The sequence below is a fragment of the Delphinus delphis genome, chromosome 8, assembly GCF_949987515.2.
Source record: "Delphinus delphis chromosome 8, mDelDel1.2, whole genome shotgun sequence".
Lineage (NCBI taxonomy): Eukaryota > Metazoa > Chordata > Mammalia > Artiodactyla > Delphinidae > Delphinus > Delphinus delphis.
In genome coordinates, this window is record NC_082690.1 from 76,445,446 (window position 1) to 76,467,669 (window position 22,224).

The 22,224-nt window shown below is 37.8% G+C and overlaps 1 protein-coding gene across 1 annotated transcript in view; it reads left to right on the forward strand.

Moving 5' to 3' along the window:
- The first annotated feature begins 3,728 nt into the window (after positions 1–3,728).
- Positions 3,729–22,224, forward strand: part of ANO5 (anoctamin 5) — a 61,856-nt gene continuing 43,360 nt past the window's right edge. The window contains exons 1-2 of the mRNA XM_060019687.1: positions 3,729–4,497; positions 14,753–14,796. Coding sequence (XP_059875670.1) covers positions 3,729–4,497; positions 14,753–14,796 — 813 coding nt within the window. The remainder of the gene's footprint in view (positions 4,498–14,752; positions 14,797–22,224) is intronic.

Sequence of the window (22,224 nt, forward strand, 5' to 3'; positions counted from 1 at the left end):
AGGATAGTGATGTGAGGATATTGTCTTAGGGTGGTCAGCAAAGTTCTTCCCAAGGAAGTGACATTGGCATAGAAAACTAAATGATGGAAAACAGTGAACCACCAAGCATCCGTGTGAAGATCTTTATGGGGAGAACAGTCAGTGCAAAGTGCTCAGGAAATGATGGAGTGCTCATTCGGTTTGAGGAACAGCAACAAGACAGCATGGCTAGAACGTGATGGGAGAGGTGGGAAATGGACTTAGATCACGTAAATATAGTGTGGCACTCCTACTGACAAGAAAGGTGTTTAGATTTTCCCTTATATGTGACAGAAAGTCATTGGCAGACTGCAGGAAGAAGGGCATCATTTGTAATCTCAGTGGCTGTTGCAAACAGGCATGAGAGAGATGAAAACATTCTTGTTCCTGGCCTTCTGCTGAGACAGTCCCCCATCTCTTCAGTCTGGGAACCAACTGCATTTTTCTAGTTACAAGGCATAGTAGACATGCCACCCAAGTGCTCAGAATTGTACTGGCTTTTCTGATGACCACAATAGTTCCAGAGGCCAGCCTGTAAAGTGAGCATTTTTTTAGGAAAGGGAAGAATGTCAGATGGTAGGAGCGATGAAGGTCCTAGTAAACAGGACTAGGGCTTATTGTAAAAGTCCAGGGCCTAAATAAGTCAGGATTCAAAGAAATAAATATTGCAAATAAGGAGACTTAGCCCCCTCCTCTGAAAACAGTACGTAGTGAGTGAGGAGTCTGTGTGGAGTGAGAAAATGCCTGCAAATCCCAGAGAAATGGTTGAAGCAGCATTTTGTTGCAGGGGACACAATATCCCACAACTATATCCTTACCGACTGGTAAATCTATAACTACCTCTGCTAGTCAATAAAACTGTCTCATATTTGTTACATTTTTATTGTTTCCAAAGTCCTTTCATGCATATGATTTGTTTGACTTTCCCAACAACTTTGGGAGATGGGTGGAACAAGTTAAGAGCCTTAATATTCACAGATGAGGAAGGAAGGATGCAAAGTCATCTGTTCAAGGTCATTGTGCCTTTTAGCTCATTAAGGGACAGAGACAAAGATAAAATGCAGGTCTTTTGACTCCTGATTCAAAGATCCATAACTTAGAGCATGCTATTTTATATGGATTGTAATGATGTTGAAAATACATGGAATAAATGAAACTTTTAGGGGTTAAAAAGTAAATGATTGCCAAGTAGCCCAAAAGGAGACACTTACTGTAAGAGTTAAAGCCTTGGCATGTAGAGAAATCGAGAAAGCCGACTGATCCAAACGACAGACTGCAGCTGCCATACCCTTGCTTTAGATACCAGCAGGGAGAAGGACTCATTAGATGACTTTCCAAGGTCTTTTCTGGCCTCCATAGTGTAGCTCATGAACTTGTCCTCTTCAGAGTTAAATCCATCTACTTAATCAGGCTGCTAGAATAAAAAATGTTCACATGCAGGTGTTGCTCAATTTTATACACTTAACTTTCATACAGCTCAGGCTTTCATGCATTATATACTGACACCCCTGAAGTGCTTTCCTAAAGAGAATTCATACTTTTTTTTTTTTTTTTTTTTTGGTGGTACGCGGGCCTCTCACTGTTGTGGCCTCTCCCGTTGCGGAGCACAGGCTCCAGACGCACAGGCTCAGCGGCCATGGCTCACGGGCCCAGCCGCTCCGCGGCATGTGGGATCCTCCCGGACCGGGGTACGAACCCATGTCCCCTGCATCGGCAGGCGGACTCTCAACCACTGCGCCACCAGGGAAGCCTGAGAATTCATACTTTTACTTACCAGTTGGCAAACAAGTATTTTAAGCAATCATTTGACAGTTTAGTTACCAAAGTATCACCATTTTTATATCTGCAGCTGTGTTTCTATTGTCATTTAAACACTTTTGCATACCACCCTTAGTGTAGGACACAAGAGGCAAATTTAAAAAAAAAAAAGGCACTACCAGATGATGCAATAACATTGAAACAAAGGCTGAATAATCTGGAAACAAAGGCTGAAATTATTTGGAGGGCTAAAAAAGATAACTTTTTGGTTTCAGTACAAAACTGTGTGTTCAATTACATTAAAAGAACATGTATTCATTATTCATAACGTAATTCTGGAAATGTATGGTTAAAGATTGTGTCTAAAGAGGCAGGGTGTAGCAATGGAGGAAATTGACAGATCCTAAAATGATGAATGGATAAGCAAAATAAAGTATTTCAGTGATAAGAATTCAGAGAAAATTTCTCAAGATCTCAAGAGTTATGGATAAGATACATACCTTTATCAAAAGAACACAAAGAGGAGCCAACTTTTTGTTAACAAAGTTTAGAGAAGTTGATAAAATATTAGCAAATTTGGCATCAAAATATTCCTTTTAATTTTGCACAAAATCATCATTAAATGTCTTTTCACATATCACTTCAAATATGGTACAGAATCAAGAATAGAAAACATAATTATATAAAATTATAGAACAATAATTTTATTGTTTTTATTTTTACTTAATCTACATAAAGCAAAGATTGTACCATCTGTTAAATCACAATATCTACAGCACCTAGCAGAGTACCTGGTATATGGGAATAATATGAAACAAATCACATCATAAACCTTTTATTAGACTCAAACAATGATTAATCAAGAAGAAAAAACCAAACGCTTGTATCATAACTAGCAATTTATTATAATTACATGTAAGTCTATTGCTTGACTTATGTATATTCACATTTCAAACACAATTCCAGAATGCATCAAGTAAGGAATTGCCTATAGTCTGAAATGACTTGACCAGAACTGATATATTCCTAGAGGTTTAAATAGAGAACAGATAGCAATGTATAGGAAAAAAAAGGTGATTTCCATTTCCACAGTTAACCATGACCTTCACCAAAACACTTGTCTCAAGGCCTATTTTCTCATCTGTAAAAGGTAATTCTTGGTTCTAAAACGTCAGTAGAAGGGGGGAAAAATAGAGTAACATGAAAATTAAGAAAGGTCAAGCCTTCTTTGGTTATGTCCTCCTTATTCTTAAATCATCCCATGCTTGCCCCAAACTCAAAGTCATGCCCTCCTTAGCACTCTCAAGGCCCTCAGCTCAGACCTCTACATCATCATCACTTATCTATTTTTCCCTTGTTAGAGGGTAATTCTTCTTATCTCCCAATTATTGGGGAGGTGGCAGTTGATAAGGTCTCAGAAACCTAGAACCAATTCAGAGGAGCCTGTGAAGAGTGTGACCATTCGCTCTGCCTGAGGTTGAAGTTCTCAAGGCACTAAGACACACTTTGAGCAGGGCTCAATGGAAAATGGGTTAGTCTTGATAGCAGCTAAATTTTTAACACATTATGCCCGCACTGTATAATGTGACCCTTAAAAGTCCCTTAGGTGGCTACTGTTAGGCTTATAGAAACTTGACCAATGCCATCCAACTTTTAAGGAGCAGAGACTGAATTCGAATTCACGACCAACATGTTTGACTTTCCACCAACTGTATTAGAAATCGCGTTTGCGCCCCGGAAGCGGACCCTTTCAGCTGCGAAGTTAATACCCACGCGCAGGACTCGGGAGGGAGGGGGCTGCTAGAACCTTGGAGACCTGGCTACGCGCGGGCCTTAAGGGGGTGAGGTCGCCTTAAGGAAGGAGGGGTTTTTCTCACCCGACAAAAAATAACTCCTCAACTGGAAAGGGGTTCTTTTCGAGTGCCGCCCATGCTAGGTGGAGGGCTAGGCAGATGGAAGAGGACCAGGCCAACTGGCTGAGGACGCGGCTGGCACCGGAGGATAGTTCAGAGAGAGGGGAGGCGGCAGCCCGGGAGAACCGGGAGAACCAGGAGCCCGAGACGAGGGCCAACCCAGTGGGATGGGACCAGCAAGGCCTGTTGAGAAGGGAGCTGCCAGGCCGAGAGGCCCGGGGGACAGCGGGCCCCAAAGCGGGACAGGAGGCGGCGGAGCCGGGGCCGAGTGAGTCAGAGGGCGGGAGCGAAGAGGGGCGGGCTGGCCTGGAGCCCGGCGGGCCGGGGGGCGGGGAGACAGAGGCCCAGGTGGAGGACTTGGGGAGGAGTAGAGAGAGGCGGGGAGAGAGCGCCCAGGCGGACTCAAAAGAAGAGCGGCCAGGGAGCCAGAGGAGACAGGGCTCGTGGGAGCCGGGAGACCAGCAGACCGGCACGTTCCGGGAAACGTACCGGGAGAGGTCCCAGGAGCGCTACAGGGAGAGGGCGGTGAAGCCGAGGGTCAAGGGCCAGGTCGACTGGAGGTACCGGCTGGAGAAGAAGCCCAGCTGGCTGAAGCCCCCGACGCTGGTGGAACCCGAGGAGAATGAGGTTTATAAAGAGGATCTCTTGATCCCGGCGCAAGTGCGGCGGCCCGTGGTCAGATTCAGTCCCCAGGCCAGATCTCGCCTCCAGTCGCGGCGGTCGGCAGTCTGCTACCCCTCGAGCAGTGTCATCAACGAGCTGATGAAGATGGGCGACCCGAATGTCCTGGAAATGGTGCAGGAGGAAGGTAGGAGCCGGCGGGGTGGCTGGGGGGGAGGGTCGGGCTCCGTGAGTGGACCGCGCCCGTCTAGGCGCGGGGACCCTGGGGGACGTTGGCGGCCCTGCGGCCCGGATCCCGGGGATGTTCGCGTAGCGGCTTGCCCTGCGCGAGACAGGGACTGCAGGCGAACACTCCCTGCCCGGGCCGGGGATTTTTTCGGGCTGCTCCCGCGAGGCCAGCACCTGTGCAGAGCCACCCGTGCGGTTCCGAGACCGCCCTCCTTGCTCCTCTGGACGCCGCGGGGCGGTCGCACAGTGCAGGGAGGCGAGGCGAGCACGCCGGGCGAGTGAACTGAGGTGCTCGGGCCTCTGAACCCAGGCGGAGGAAAGAAGGAGTCTCTCACCGAGAGAGCCTAAGCTTAGGGCGCATGACAGCAGTTCCCTGTGTGGGGAGCTGGCCCTCGAGTCTTGTTGCCCCTTTCTATTCGCCGATTACTGCTCAAGCTTTGAGATTATCGTTAATTATGGAAGGGCAGACCGAACTCTAAGGTCCATCAGTTTGAGATTCTTATGCACTTGGGGAGGATGCTGTTTTACGAGCTTTCATTGAATCTTTAGTTCCGTTGAAAAATGTTTGCCCATTGTTTGCTTCGGGGTTTCCGTCTCCCAGTACCCGTGATACTTGGACTTTCTTCCTGAGCCATGCCTGAGGCCCCAGGAACCGGCAAGAAGCTAAACAGGTGTGGGTCCAGGGAAATACCAAGCCCTCTGGGACAGGACGGAACAGAGAGAAGGCCAACCCCTGGAAACTCCCGTGTGGTCACCCCGGACCTGTATTCTGTGGGTCTATTTTAGTACATGCATTTTCCTGAAAATGCATGTATTTTTCTGGGTCTATCTCCAGGACCCTCAATGATACTCAGTTCTCTCAGTGACACTCTACTTTCATGTCTTGTTTAGTGTTAGATCTAAACATGGAAACAGTTTTTTTTAAGTGATGAATGATCTAAGAAGTCATAATATTTAGTCTTCAAAGACACCAAGAAATAAAGTGCGTTATTGCATCCTCCTCCCCTTTCTTAACAGCTTGAGATATACTTTATTTACATACAATTAAAGTCACCCATTTAAAACGTACAATTCAAATTTTGGTATATTTACAATTTTGTGATCACCATAATCTAATTTTAGAACATTCTCATCACCCCAAATAGAAACCTCTTAGCAGTCATTCCTCCTCCCCCCACCCCCCCTTCCCCTACCCTCAGCTCCAGGCAGCCTCTAGTCTATTTACTGTCTCTCTAGATTTGCCTATTCTGGACACTTCATGTAAACAGACTCATACAATATGTGGTCTTTGTAACTGGCTTCTTTCTCTTAGCATAGTGTTTTTGAAGTTCGTCCATGTTGTAACTTGTATCAGTGCATTATTCCTTTTTATTGCCAAATAATTTTCCATTCTATAGATATATCCACATTTTATCCATTCATCAATTGGTGCACATTTGGATTATTTCCACTTTCTTGGCTACTGTGAATAATGCTGCTATGAAGATTTATTGCAAGATTTTGTATGAAAATATGTTTCAATCTTTCTTGGGTATACACCTAGGAGTGGAATTGCTGAATCATATGGTAGCTCTATATAAAACATTTTGAGAAACTACCAAACTGTTTTCCAAGCGTCTGCATCACTTTTCATATTTTCGCCAGTAATATATAACAGTTCCAATTTCTCCACATCTTCACTAACATTTGTTATTGTCTGTCTTTTTTATTTATAGCAACCCTAGTGGTTGTGAAATGCTATCTCAACGTGGTTTTGACTTACTTTGTTTCGGTGACTAAATGTGTTAAGTAACTTTTTCAATGCTTATTGACCATTCATATATCTTCATTGGAGAAATGTCTTCAGATCCTTCGCCCATTTAAAAAATTGAGTTATTTGCCTTTTAATTATTGTGTTGTAAGTGTTCTTTATATATTCAGTTTATATGATTTGCAAATATTTTCTTCCATTTGGTGGGTTCTCTTTCCATGTTCTTGATGGTGTCACTTGAAGCAACTCCTCCTTTTTTAAACAAAAAATAATTTAAAGATAAAGGGAAATACAACTATTGAAAACTTTAAACTTTGACTAACGGCTCTGCTAAATAATGCAGTAAACTTGTTAGGGAAAATGATTGATGTTCAGTGTGCAAAAGAAGTCAAATGTCTTTTAGACAAATAAAATTAGAAGTCCTATTCTGTACTTATTCAGTGATTTACTCCTTTGCAGAGAATTATTTCCTATTGTAATTTCAGTAACCTGAAGCAATAGATTTTTTTTGCATTTGAAGCATTCAGTATTTACTTATAATCAGTCCTTCTGAAGTAAAGCTATGAGAAATATATTCTTCATTGAAGGAAGAGTGGAGGGAAAAAATGTGGGGTATGTAACTTTATACATATAATGAAGGAAAAAATATATCAATATTGCATTACAGAGATTGACCATTACTCTCTCTCAGATTTTAGAAGATCTAATTTAGCCTCAGGATAATTTTGCTTACTAGAATGTATACGTAAATCAGTGTTACTTCAGCTTGAGGTCATACTGAAGCATCAGTCCATCCCAGGAAGGTTTTAGAACTTTTCCTAAAGTAATTTCAGTTCCCCTTTTCTTGGCAAAGACTTTTGTAATTGATTTGTATTTCCTCTTGTTGTGATAAAAGCTTTGCCTCTGATTTGGGTGGAGGAAGGAGAAAAGGATATTAATGTGGAATACATGTATTTGATGGTTGGGTCTCACGAATGCATCCTGCCCAAATTCCTATAACCTGTTTTGTTCGTAGATCCAGAATCCAAATAGCAGAAGACAGTGGCATTGGTACGAGCAGAGCCTAAGGAGCAGGGTGGTCCAGCCCACTCAGATGACTCTTACTTTTCTAAATGTCTTTCAATATGTTGATTAATTTGCTGAGTTGGTTTTATTGCCCATTATTAGGATTTCTGTTACTTCTAGGGTTATATGAAAACTGCATTGCAATGAGGATATATTTTTTAACATTGACAGTCACGTGGATTTTTGGAAACCCAGTTCAAAATATATGTTTCTGGAGTTTAATGACACAGTTATGAAAACAGAAGTGTTGGTTGCAGAAGGCTGAACAGTACTGGGTTCCACAGCATGAATTTTTAAGAGCTACTTTTATTCCTATGTTTTAAAATATAAATGGATTTCTTAGAGTAAACTCCCCAATATAGGTAAACCTGGATCTGTGTGTTATGTAGTTCCTAAATCAACTTTGAAGAGTAAATATGAGAAAGTTAAACAATTGATTTACATGTGATAAAATTTCTTCCCGGAGAGAGAATGTTAACATTGTGTCTTTCAGACATAATAGATGTTTCTAGGATTTGTCATATTTTATCAGTTTATTTTCTTAACAGTTGAACATTTAAGCAATCAGTGATCTCCAATTAGCTGTTTTCCCACAATCTAATAATTTTTAAAATGAAATTATAAGGGCAATGTGTAATAGACCATTTAAATAGTTATGTAAAGAAACACTGCTAGTAAAATATCAATGTTGCTGAAATTGAACTATTGACTGGTTGACATTGTAAGGAAGTTCTGATTTGAAATATTCTTTCTTTGGATGATTTATGACACATTCAGCATTGGAAAAGAAAGTTTAAGGGTTTAACATTGGAAAAGGCAGTTTTAAAATTTAATATAAATTTGCTTGCATCTTTACATCTACATCAAGCATTGTATTTAACCAAACCACCTATCCTTTAGTAATATGAATATTTGATTGCATATATGTTATTTTGTGCTGCTGGAAGAAGTGTAAACTGAGAAGACCATTTGGTAAATGCAAGGGCTATTTTTGGGTTCTGGGTTTGTTGCAGTGTGTATTCTTAGTAATGTGCTTTCAGTGAAAACTCCAAGCTGTCTTTGGGCTGGCATAAATTTTAGCTCATATTTTATGATTCTCCATAGTGATTGATATTAAACCCTTGGTAGTTCTGGTTTCTAGCCCACAGGAAAAGTACAGTCAATTCTATTGACTTTAGAGGAAGTTGCAGGAATAATGAGAAGCCGATCTAGAGTTGTTGGCTTCAAATCTTGCCTCTTCAGATAAGCCTCTGTTTTGACAGAGGTTTGGAGATTATGCAGTTTCTTCATCTTTATACTCTGAGTGAGTGTGAAAGTGTATCTGAGTCTATGGCATGTGTGAACATCTGATTGCGTGTGTATGTGAGAGAGAGAGAGTGAGTTAGTGAGCACTATGTGTCAGAGGGAGCATGGTGTGTGAGGAAATACATCTATCTTCTTTAATCTTTCTGCTTTCAGAAAGGGATACGGTTTACAAAGTGTGCTCTACACGGCTCTCAGGGAGTTTGCAGTCTTGTGGAGGAAGGTATAATTGGGCTAGGTACCCACAAAGGGCTTAAGTTCAGGGTGGTATGGGGGCAGGGAAGAGGCTAACTGTGGGGCAGATGAGGAGGTTTCAGGCAAGGCTTGAAAGGAGGATGTCAAAACTGATATAAGGTGAAAAATAAGCAAGAATTAGACTAAAAAGATACTGTTGTTAGATCCAGGGCGAGGAAGCAGCAAGTTGAAAGGTGAAAGCATAAGAGAGAACTAGTACGGACAGGAGATAATCTGGAGGAACTGTATTGACCCCTTTCCACATTCTCAAATAAACGCATTGCATCAAGTTCTGATAGCAGTTTGAAAATATTTTTTAACTAGGTGTTTTATGTTAAATGCAGCAAAAATAATTAGAGGAAGGAGGGGTTAATGCTTCCAGTTTTTCTACTTTATTTTCTAAAATACAGAATTATAAAATACTCTATAACTCTAGCTTAAGGTGTGCATTTGTTTGCTCTGTGCTTGGAACTATATTTAGCTCTATGCACAATAGTGACTGTTTTTGCCCTCAAGAAAATAAAAGCCTCCTTACATCAGTGTGCAAGTACAATACGTTGAGAGACAAAGCATGTATTTCTTAGAATCCTGTTCTTTATCAACTCATTATAAGAGTTTGCTAGATTGGTTTCCTTTTTATTGGAAAGTCCAATGAGAGGTGGTCAAGACATTATGGAATTTTGAGCTGTACATCTAGACAGTATTCATGGGTAAAACCCTTTGATGATGGTACTGTATAATATTTTGTATTTTTCAAATAATTTTTACTTATATTTTTAATCTTTTAGATGAGAAAACCTGTACTCAGAAAAGTTGTGATATGGCTGTAGCTACAGTTTGTTAGTTTTCAAGCTTTGCTAGCTATTAACTTTTTAATAGATCTTGCAACAAAAAACCTGAATACAAAAGATATTCTTTCATCTTTATTCTGACACTCTAAAACTCATCCCAAAGAATTTTAAACAGTTCTGAAAATTAATAAAAGAATAGAATATATCCTAATAATAATAACAATATCAACAAGAATAACTAATATTCATTGATCACTTCTGTGGTAATGACTGCGTGAAGCAATTTACACACATATTTTTCATTTAATGCTTGCACATATCTTAGGAGATAGACATTAATGCCATTTATGTGATATTTGGTAACTCTGAATTTATGTCATATTCTTAAGTTGCAAGGAAGCTAGGAAATGTGTTTTTTCGTTTTTTGGTTTTTGTTCTTTTTTTGCTAGAGCTCTTTGCTGTACCATATAATTAGTATTTTGTTAGTAAAGAACAAGGAAGAGAAAGGATATTTGTGGGGAGCCAGCAGCATCTGCTGTGTTAATTGCCCACCATTAATAAGCTTCCCCATTTCATTAAATGAAATCTCGAATTGCTGAAGCCTAGGAGTCTTTAATCTTCTTTGTCTCTCCACCTGCACATCTGAAATTTGATAGCAGTTTGTTTCCAATTTTTACTCAAATATCTAAAACCATTTATGTGCCTTCATTTGCACTGTTCCAACTCCAGGCCAGACTGCCATCATCTCTTGTGATTCATTGCAGCAACCTCATAATTTGTTTCCTTTCTCCGTTCTTACTTTCTTTTAACCCATTCTCCAGTCAGCAACTAGTGCTTTTCATAAAATTTCAATGTAAATTCTATTTAAAAGCTTTTTTGTGGCTTACTATTTCTCTTAGGAAAAAATACAGGCATACAAGGCTCTCCACAAACTGTCTCCCACTCCATGCCTGTGCAACATCTTCTCAGGCCTCTCTGCCATTTACTTACTCATCTCTAGCTTGACCTTCGTTTCTTTCAACACCTAAAACTGTTCCTGTCTCATAGCCTTTATGTGTTCTTATATGACTTGTATCCTCTCAACTTTCACATCTCAGTATAAACATTACTCCCTCAGAGAGGTTTTCTCATGTCTAACTTGCACCCCTCCCTGTTTCTCTCTCCCTCTCTCTTTGCTCTTTTTGTCTTTTTTATAGCATTTATCACAATTTTTGACCTGTCTCCTCTACTGTACTGTAAATTTCTTAACAACAGAAAATCAATACATGTTAGCCATTATCACCACTGTCATTATCAATATTATACTGATGATCAATGTCAAGAGCTGTGAAAAGTCTGAGATTTTACCGCACATGGAAGTTAACCAAGTAACCTGTTACAATTTCATGGTTACTGGTAGAAGATATGAGACACCTGGATCAGAGACAAAGGACAGTTTCCTATTCACAGCATTAACAATAGGGTGAGTAGCAGCGTGTTCCAGTTTCCTGAGCCCAAGTTGCCACAGATCAATGCAGAGAGGGCCTGCACATTCGGTGGGTGGTTTGCAGTACAGGAGAGCAATCTGAGCTTAGGGAGCTTGAGTCTTTTTTATTGGTCAGTAATTTGCCTTCCCTTTGCTCTGGAGGGAGACACTGATCCAGTCTTCCAAGACTGTAAGCAAATGTGTGCTTTGCTCCTGAAGGGGTCTCTATCACTATCTCAACAAAGATCCTTGAAAAGATAATCCAGAACAAAGGGCAGTCCGTGTCTCATTTGCAAGATGTGCAGAAACTTGAAAGACCCAAGGAGAATTGTATCCCAACAACATCTACCCTTAACTGTTCATCCCTAAGTAACATACTTTGGTTTTGCATAGCTAACTTTATATAACTGAAATATTACTAAATATTTCTGCCTTTCTTGCTGAACTATTTTTGGGAGATTTATCTATGTTTTTGCATGTAATTAAAATTAATTCACTTTTGTTGCTAACTATAAAACGTGGTATGATTATACCACATTGTATTGATCCATTTTACTATTTCTGGATATTTGAGGTGATGTTGATTTTCTAGTTAACCCCAATAATACTGTTATGAACATTCTTGTACATTCCCATAGTGCATGTATTTCTACTGAGTTTATACCTAAGATAGCATTTTTAAACTTTTTGATCTCAGAACCCCTTTATACTCTTAACAATCATTAGAAACTTCAAAGAACTTTTGTGTATGTGAGTTAAGTTTATTGGTATTTACCAAGGATATCCACTTTTCCACTTCTATTCGACATAGTACTGGAAGTTCTACCCAGAACAGTTAGGCAAGAAAAAGGAATAAAAGACATCCAAATTGGAAAGGAAGAATTAAAATTGCCTCTGTTCACAGATGATGTGATCTTTTGTGTAGCAAACCCTAAAAATTCTATAGAAAACCTGTTAGAACTATAAATGCAGTCAACATTTATAAAGTATCATAATATGAAGTCAACACACAAAAATCAGCTGCATTTTTGTATATAAACAATGAACAATTTCAAAAGGAAATTAAGAAAAATTTTTTACATTAGTATCAAAAAGAATTAGATACTTAAGAATAAATTAACCAAGAATGTGATGACTTGTACAAATAAGACTACAAAACATTGCTGAGAGAAATTTTAAAAGTCATAAATACATGCAAACACATCTCTTGTTCATGGATTAGAAGACTTAATATTGTTGAGATGTCAATACCACCAAAGTGATTTATAGATTCAGTGCTATCCCTATCAAAATTTTAATTATGTTTTTTTGTAGAAATTGGAAAATCCATCCTAAAATTCAAATGGACTCTCAAGGGACCCCAAATAGCCAATCAATCTTGAAAAAGAACAAAGCTGAATGACTCACTGATTTCAAAATTAACTACAAAGCTACAGTTATCAAAATTGTATGGTACTGGCATAAAGACAGATATATAGACCAATGGACTAGGATAGAGAGCCCAGAAATAAACTCTTGCATGTATATGGTCAAATTATTTTTTACAAGGATGACAAGGCCATTAAATGGGGAAAGATCAGTCTTTTCAATAAATGATGCTGGGAAATTTGGATATCCATGTGCAGAAAAGTGAAGTTGGGTCCTTACCTAACACCATATACAAAAATTAACTCAGAATGGATCAAAGACCTAAATGTAAGACATAAAACTATAAAACTCTTAGAAGAACACATAGGACAATATTTCATGACATTGGATTTGACAGTGGTTTCTTGGATATGACACCAAAGGCACAGGCAAGAAAAGAAAAATAGACAAATTGACCTCACAAATATGAAAAAAAATTGTGCCTCAAAAGACACTGCAAGTAAAGTAAAAAGGCAAACCACAGAATGGGATAAAATGTGAGCAAATCATATATCTGATCCAGTTAGAGAACTCCTAAAACTCAACGATAAAAAACCAAACAACTTGATTTAAAAATGGGCAAAGGACTTGAATAGGCATTTCTATAAAGAAGATATAAAAATGGCCAAGAAGAACATGAAAAGATACTCAACATCATAATCATTAGGGGAATGCAAATCAAAACTACAAAGAGGTACCACCTCAAATCCACTAGGATGCCTACTATCAAAAAGAAAAAAATACAAAAGTTGGAGAGGATGTGGAGTAATTGGAAACCTGGTGCACTCTTGGTGGAAATGTAAAATGGTACAGTATGGTGATTCCTTAAAAAATTAAAAAAAGAATTACCGTATGATCTAGCAATTCCACCTTGTGTATATACCCAAAAGAATTGAAAGCAGGATCTTGGAGATATTTGTACACCCATGTAGATAGCAGCATTATTCACAGCAGCTAAATGTGGAAGCAACAGAAATGTCCATCAGTGGATGAATGGGTAAGCAAAATGTGGCATACATATACAATGGAATATTATTCAGCCTTAAAAGGCAGGAAATTCTGACATATGCTATAGCATTGATGAAACTTGAGGACATGCTATGTGAAATAACCACTCACACAATGAAAAATACTACACGATTCCACTTACATGGGGTACTTAGAGTAGTCAAAATCACAGAGACAGAAAGTAGAATGGTGGTTGCCTGGGGCTGGGAAAGGGGAGAATGAGGAGTTGGTAATGGGTATAGTGTTTCAGTTTTACAGGATGAAAAGAGTTCTGAGATGGATGTTGGTGATGGTTGCTCAATATTATGAATGAATTTAATACTGTTGAACTGTATGCTTGTTAATGGTTAATATGGTAAATTTCATATTATGTGTGTTTTATCACAATAAACAAAATTGGGAAAGAAAAGAAACTATACAAATGGTAGGTTTATATTTTCTGTATTTTCAGAATATATACTAACACTTCCTAAAATTACAGTTACTGTGGATGACTCTTAAGTGGTAGCAATATTTTATTCCATTCCCATTGTGATTTTCTCCCCCAAGTTTTTGACTTGTGAAATATTTCTCAGTGTTTTGCAAATTGGAGTCCCTAGAGAATAAGAATCAGAATTCTATATTTAACAGTTTTTAGCATCAGAAACTTATTTGAAGATGTATTTCAGTCCAAATGACTCAGCACATAACTATCATGAAGATATCTGTGTCAGGAAAGTAATTTGGCCTATTTAAAACTGGTAGTCCTCTGTTAGTACTTCACTTGTAACCAGTGTGGTTCAGTTCCAGGAAAACACACTGATAGAATAATAAATCTCACATGGTGGGAACAAAGAGATAGGGATGGACATCCCTACTGAATGTTTTCCTCTCAGCAGTTGTGTGGCTATGGAATTACAACTGTATTCATCAGAGTTAAGTTTATTTCTTAGTGGGTGAGATTATAACCTACACATTAGTATTTGATGATTTTCCTCTATATTATAGACAGTTTTTGGTGCTGAATTCTTTTGAGTTTGTTTTGAACAACTTAGCTCCAGGAAGATCTTGGATGTTTTCTTCCAACATTATTTTCTTTTGACTTCTTTTGTTTAAATTTTGAATTCCTATTTTCTCCTTATGCAGACTTTTAACATACTGTGATTGGTTGGCCATTTTAACATGATTTTGTTGTTGTTGTTGTTTAATTTAGAGAGAAGAGCCAGTAGAGGAGAACGCTTTTTTGAAGTAAGTGAGGTAAGGTAAATATATGTGTTAGCCTCCTATAAGTCAGAACAAAAAATTGAGCCAAGGTTAGAAATGCACTTCATATGAATACTTAGGTCTTTGTACTCCAGTTATTTACTCATACTACATTCTTAATGTTTTGTCCTCCAACCTGTTCATTTTTAAGTAAGTAAAGCAAGTTCCATGTTTCATGCAGATTTAATACTGAATCTTTCTGGATGTTATAAGGGAGCAACCATAAGTTTGGATTTGTTTTGAGGCTTTTTGTGATATAAACTCAGAAATGCTGAGACTTGATATGCAAGATAATAGTATTTGGCTTAATACTTTGCTTGACTATAATGCAGGTATAATATTTGATAGCTTTTTTTGTTAAAGTTATTAGTAGTATGTGATTAGTGCATTTTTACTGAGGTATAATTGACATATAATATATTAATTTCAAGTATACAACATAATGATTCATATCTGTATACACTGTGAAACATCACCACAGTAAGTCTAATTACCATCCATCATCATACAAAGTCACAGATTGTTTTTTCTTGTGATGACAGCTTTTTTTTTAAACAGCTTCAGTGAAGGCTCCTATATTTTTATAAAGTCTTTATTGAATTTGTTACAATATTGCTTCTGTTTTATGGTTTGGTTTTTTGGCCCCGAGGCATGTGGGATCTTAGCTTCCCCCCAGGGATCGAACCCGCACCCCCTGCATTGGAAGGTGAAGTCTTAACCAATGGACCCCCAGGGAAGTCCCTTGTGATGATAGCTTTTAAGATTTATTCTCTTAGCAACTTTCAAATATGCAATACCATACTATTGACTATAGTCACTTTGCTATAAATTACATCCCTATGACTTATTTGTAACTGAAAGTTTGTACCTCTTGACACCTTTCACCCATTTTGCCTACCTCCAACCACCTCTCCTCTGGCAACCGCCTGTCTGTTCTCTGTAAGTTTTGTTCTATTTGCTCATTTGTTTTGTTTTTTAGACTCCACATACAAGTGAAATCATACAGTCTTTTGTCTTTCTCTGTCTGACTTATTTCACTTAATGTAATACCCTCAAGGTCCATTGATGGTAGCAATTGGCAAGATTTTATTCTTTTTTTATGACTAAGAAGTATTCCATTGCATATATATAATATATAGATATAGATATATATATACATCTTATTTATTAATCATCCATTCATTTATACTTAAGGTTGTTTCCACATTTTGGCTATTGTAAATAATGCTGCAGTGAACGTATGGGTGCATGTATCTTTTCAAATTAGTGTTTTCATATTCTTTGGATAAATAACCAGAGGTGGAATTGTCACATCCTGTGGTAGTTCCGTTTTTAATTTTTTGAAGAATCTCCATACTCTTTCCCGTAGTATCTGTACGAATTTATATTCCCATCCGCAGTGGACAGGGATTCCCTTTTCTTTACATCCTTGCCAACACTTGTTATTTCTTGTCTTTCTGATGATAGCCATTCTGACAAGTGTGAGGTCATATCTCATTGTGGTTTTCATTTGCATTTCTCTGATGATTAATGATGCCAGACGTCTTTTCATGTGCCTGTTGGCCATCTGTATTTCTTTGGAAAAATGTTTATTCAGATCCTCTGCTCATTTTTTAAAATTGTATTATTTATTTTTTTGCTGTTGAGTTGTATGAGTTCCTTATATATTTTGGATATTAACCTCTTATTAGTTATATGATTTGCAAATATTTTCTCACATTCAGTAAGCTGCATTTTCATTTTGTTAATGATTTCCTTTGATATGCAGAAACGTTTTAGTTTGTTGTAATCCTGCTTGTTTATTTTTGCTTTTATTGCATTTGCTTTTGGAGTCAGATCCAAAAATTATCTCTAAGACTGATGTCAAGGAGCTTACCACCTATATTTTTTTCCTAGGGTTTTATGGTTTAAGGTCTTACATTTAATTCTTTAATCCATTTTGCGTTAATTTTTGTGTATGGTGTAAGATAGTGATCTAGTTACATTATTTTGCATGTGACTGTCCAGTGTCCCCAACGGCCCTTATTGAAGGAGACGCTATCCGCTCTACATTGTATTTTCTTGGCTCCTTTGTCATAAATTAATTGACCATATACGTGGGTTTATTTTTGGGCTCTCTATTCTGTTCTATTCATCTATGTTTCTGTATTTATACCAATACCATTATGTTTTGATTACTATATCTTTATAATATAGTTTGAAATCAGGAAGCATGATGCCTCCAGATTTGGTCTTCTTTCTCAAGATTGGTTTGGTTATTGAGGGTCTTTTGTGGTTCCAGACAAATTTTAGGATTGTTTGTTCAGTTCTTTGAAAAATGCCATTGGAATTATGATGGATTGAATTAATCTGTAGATTGCTTTGGGTAATATGGACATTTTAACAATATTAATCTTCCAATCCATGAACATGAATATCTTTCTATTGTTTTGTATTCTCTTCAGTTTCTTTCATCAGTGTGTTACAGGTCTTTCACCTCCTTGGTTAAATTTATTCCTAAGTATTTTATTCTTTTTGATGCAGTTGTAACTGGGATTACTTTCTTAATTTCTCTTTATGAGAACTCATTGTTAGTGTATAGAAATGCAACTAATATTTGTGTACTGATTTTTTTTAACATCTTTATTGGAGTATAATGGCTTTACAATGGTGTGTTAGTTTCTGCTTTATAACAAAGTGAATCAGCTCTCTATATACATATGTCCCCATATCTCTTCCCTCTTGCATCTCCCTCCCTCCCACCCTCCCTATCCCATCCCTCTAGGTGGTCACAAAGCACCGAGCTGATCTCCCTGTGTTATGTGGCTGCTTCCCACTAGCTATCGATTTTACATTTGGTAGTGTATATATGTCCATGCCTCTCTCTCACTTTGTCCCAGCTTACCCTTCCCCCTCCCCATGTCCTCAAGTCCATTCTCTAGTAGGTCTGTGTCTTTATTCCCGTCCTGCCCCTAGGTTCTTCATAACCATTTTTTTTTATGTTCCATGTATATGTGTTAGCATATGGTATTTGTTTTTTTCTTTCTGACTTACTTCACTCTGTATGACAGACTCTAGGTCCATCCACCTCACTACAAATAACTCAATTTTGTTTCTTTTTATGGCTGAGTAATATTCCATTGTGTATATGTGCCACATCTTCTTTATCCATTCATCTGTCGATGGACATTTAGGTTGCTTCCATGCCCTGGCTATTGTAAATAGAGCTGCAGTGAACATTGTGGTACATGAGTCATGTGTATTGATTTTACACCCTGCAACTTTACTAAATTTAATAATTAGTTCTAACAGTTTTTTGGTGGAGTCTTCAGGGTTTTGGTTATATAAACTCATGTCATCTGTGAATAGTGACAGCTTTACTTTTCCTTTCCAATTTGTAGGCCTTTTATTTATTTTTCTTGCCTAATTGATCTGGCTAGGACTTCCCCAATACTATGTTGGCTGAAAGTGGCAAGAGTGGGCATCCTTTTCTTGTTCCTGATCTTACAGGAAAAGCTGAAAGCTGTTTAGTATGATGTTAGGTGGGGGCTTGTCATATATAGCCTTTATTATGGTGATATATGTTCCCTCTATACCCACTTTGTTGAGAGTTTTTAATCATAAATGGATGTTGAATTTTGTCAAGCGGTTTTTCTGTATCTTATTTTTATCTTCGATATGATCATATGACTTTTATCTTTTGTTTTGTCAATGTGCTGTATTATGTTGATTGATTTGCTGATGTTGAACCATCCTTGCATCCCTTGAATCAATTTCCTCTTGATCATGGTATATGATCCTTTTAATGTATTTTTGAATTTTGCTTGCTAATATTTTGTTGAGGATATTTTCATCTGTGTTCAAGAGGTGTATTAGCCTGTAATTTTCTTTTTTTTTTTTTTTTTTTTGTGGTGTCCTTGTCTGGTTTTGGTATCAGGCTAATGCTGGCCTCATAAAATGAGTTTGAAAGTGTTTCCTCTTCTTCAATTTTTTGGAAGAGTTTGAGAATGATAGATATTAAATTTTCTTTGAATGTTTGGTAGAATTCTCCAGTGAAGCCATCTGGTCCTGGAATTTTGTTTGTTGAGAAGTTTTTGATCACTTATTCAGTTTCCTTATTAGTAATCAGTCTGTTCAGACTTTCTATTTCTTTCTGATTCAGTCTTGAAAGATTGTATGTTTCTAGGAATTTTTCCAACTCTTCTGTGTTGTCCAATTTGTTGACATATAATTGTTCATAATAATCACTGAGTCTGCTTACATTTACATTAATTGTACTTATTACCATTTTGTTCATTGTTTTCTGGTTGTTTTCCTCTCTGTTCCTTTCTTCATCTCTTGCTCTCTCCCCTTGTGGTTTGATGAGTTTCTGTAGTGATATGGTTGGATTCCTTTCTCATTATCTTTTTTGTGTCTACTATAGATTTTTGCTTTGTGGTTACCATGAAACTCACATATATTAGACTGTGTGTGTGTGTACACACATACAGTTCATATTAAATTGATAGCTAGTTGTTTGAATGCATTTTAAAACTCCACATTTTTACTCCCTCACATGTTTTATGTTTTTAAGGTCACATTTTACATCTTTTTATTTTGTGTATGCCTTAACTAAATATTGTAGTTATAGTTATTTTTACTACTTTTGTCTTTTATCCTTCATACTAACTTTATAATAATCCACTACTTTTACTATATATTTATCTTCACCAGTGAGATTTTTACTTACATATGTTTTCTTGTTATTAATTAGTGCTCATGTTTTTTCAGCTTAAAGAAGTCCCTTTAACATTTTGTGTAAGTCTGGTTTAGTGATAGGCTTTAGAGGCAGCAGGAGAGCACAGGGCTGGGTCACACCCACTGCTTTTAGTGATGGAGCAGGAGAGTGCAGGGACGAGGCACTCCCACTGGCTTTAGCTGGACAGTGGGAGAGTGCTATCACTGTGTGACCCCACTGGTGCTAGCAAGGTAGAGGGAGAGGGCAAAAATGGCCCCCACCAACACCTCTATCCCTAGAGAGAGTCCTAACAGGCCCTGCCCCTCTGATAGATGCTTTAAGATTGGCAAATGAATCTTTTTCACGTATAATTTAGGTGATTTTCAAACTGCTTCTTTTGTGGTGGGTCCCAGAGTGAGTGAGTCTATAGATGAGCCCTTTAAGAGTAGAATTTTAGTTCCCTATAGCCCTTTAGGTCTCCTGAACATAAGCCCTGTTGGTTTTCAAACCATTCATTTTGGGGGCTTGGCCCTCCAGTGCAGGTCCCAAGGGTTGGGGTGCCCGATGTGGGGCACAAACCCCTCATTTCTCAGGAAGAAGCTCCATATTTGTGAGATCCTTCCTGATTATGGGTGAGCCGCACCCAAGAGTGGGATTTTTGGTGGGATTGCGTTTCTGTTTTTCCCACCCTCATCATTGTTTTGGAGGTGCTAGTCAGATAGTTTTCATTTTTTAGAGGGAATTGTTCCATTTATAGCTGGAGATTTGGTGTGTCCGTGGGAGGAGGTGAGTTCAGGATCTCCTTATACTGCCATTTTGAACCTGATAAGTGCTTATTGATGACTATGCCAGGGTTTAATTTACTCAACCCGAATTAAGTAAATATATTAAATAAAATTATAAATAATAAAGTTAAATACAATTTGCAAAAATATAGGATTCTCTTAAGCAAAGTCCTTATTTTATTTATATAAACTTGCAAATAGATACTAACAACTTAATTTTTTTTTTTTTGTATACAGAGTGTAAGCATTCTAAAAGTATTTCAGATAAAATAATCTTTCTGTTAGGCTGTAGTTGACCCAGAGCCATACTCATAGAGTTGGATGTCCTTGAATTGGGTTAGGGAGGAACAGCCAAATAGAAAAAGTCTCTTTAAAAATAGCTTTTTAGGAGTGACTCAAATTCCCACCCTGGGAAACACAACTTACCAGAATGGGTTGGCTGTGTGCTACTTAGCTGGATAAACTGGCTCATTTAGCTGGTTGACTTAAGATTTCTAGAAGTTCTGTGATCCTTTAGAAGCTCACTGACCAAAATGCTAAGATAAATAGAATATGAGAATTGAATAAACTATGAAAATCATTTGGTCCAGTTATTTTTACAGTGTAATTTGTAGACCACCTGAATAAGGATTATATAAAGAATTTCTTTAAAATGCAGACTCCTGGGACCAACCTCAGACTACTAATCAATATTGTTGGGGATTAGGTTAGGGAGTCATTATTTAAAAAGAGCACCCCAGGTTATTCATATTGCCATTAAAGTTTGGAAACCACTGTCATAAAGCATAGGCCCCACAACTAAAGTGATGTAATGTGGCACAGAGAACATATTTATATATTTATTTATTTTGCGATATGCGGGCCTCTCACTGTTGTGGCCTCTCCCGTTGCGGAGCACAGGCTCTGGACGCGCAGGCTCAGCGGCCGTGGCTCACGGGCCCAGCTGCTCCATGGCATGTGGGATCTTCCTGGACCAGGGCACGAACCCATGTCCCCTGCATTGGCAGGCGGACTCTCAACCGCTGCACCACCAGGGAAGCCCAGAACATATTTATTGAGTGAGTTAGTGAATTAAGACAATTATCTAGAAAATAAAGAACATCAAAAATTAAAGCTTACATGTCTTTGGAGCAGACTGAGGAAAGATTTATCTTATGAGATTGACTGATGCAACTTGAATGATAATAATATTGTCATTTTCATTTTGTTCATATTGACATAGCAATAATATACTTCTTACAGATCTTTATATGTATTGCTCAAGTTAACTTCAAGTAATTATGAATTACTTCATATTCTTTGCTTCTTTGTGTATCTTTCATATTTACATGTATATTCCAAACTTAAACTTCTGTAACAAAAAACATTCTCAAGTCATATTTATACTGTTCCTTACCTCTGCACATTTCAAGAGCAACCATAGTATTTTAGAAATAGCATATGTCATAATTTTTAGTTTTTTTTTAGTGTTACTTTTATACGAAGGCAGTAAGTGACAGGGAAATGTTCAACCCTATGAGAATAGCACTATCATACCAAACTCCCTTTAGACTTAACCTATAGTTAGGTCTAGCATATATATTTTTTTAATATAAAGTATGTTGGAATAAAGACAGCACTTCTCCGAAACAAAGATGAAGAATAGCTGATAAGGTTTAGAGTTATTAAATGGGTATATTTTTGAATTAGCTCCAAAGTGACTGTTGCTCTTACTTCCAGAAAGATGGAGTAGACAAAATTTTCTCTATTTCTTTTTCTAAGTATAGCTAAAAACCCTGGATATTATATGTAAAACAAACATAATAAGACTGTGAATGTTAGAGAAGAAGACAAACTGGCTAGGGACTTAACTCTAGGGGGAAAGCCATGAAAATGACAGCAGATTTCACATTAGAAACCATGGAGGCTAAAGGAAGCAATACAGATTTTTTCAAGAGCTCA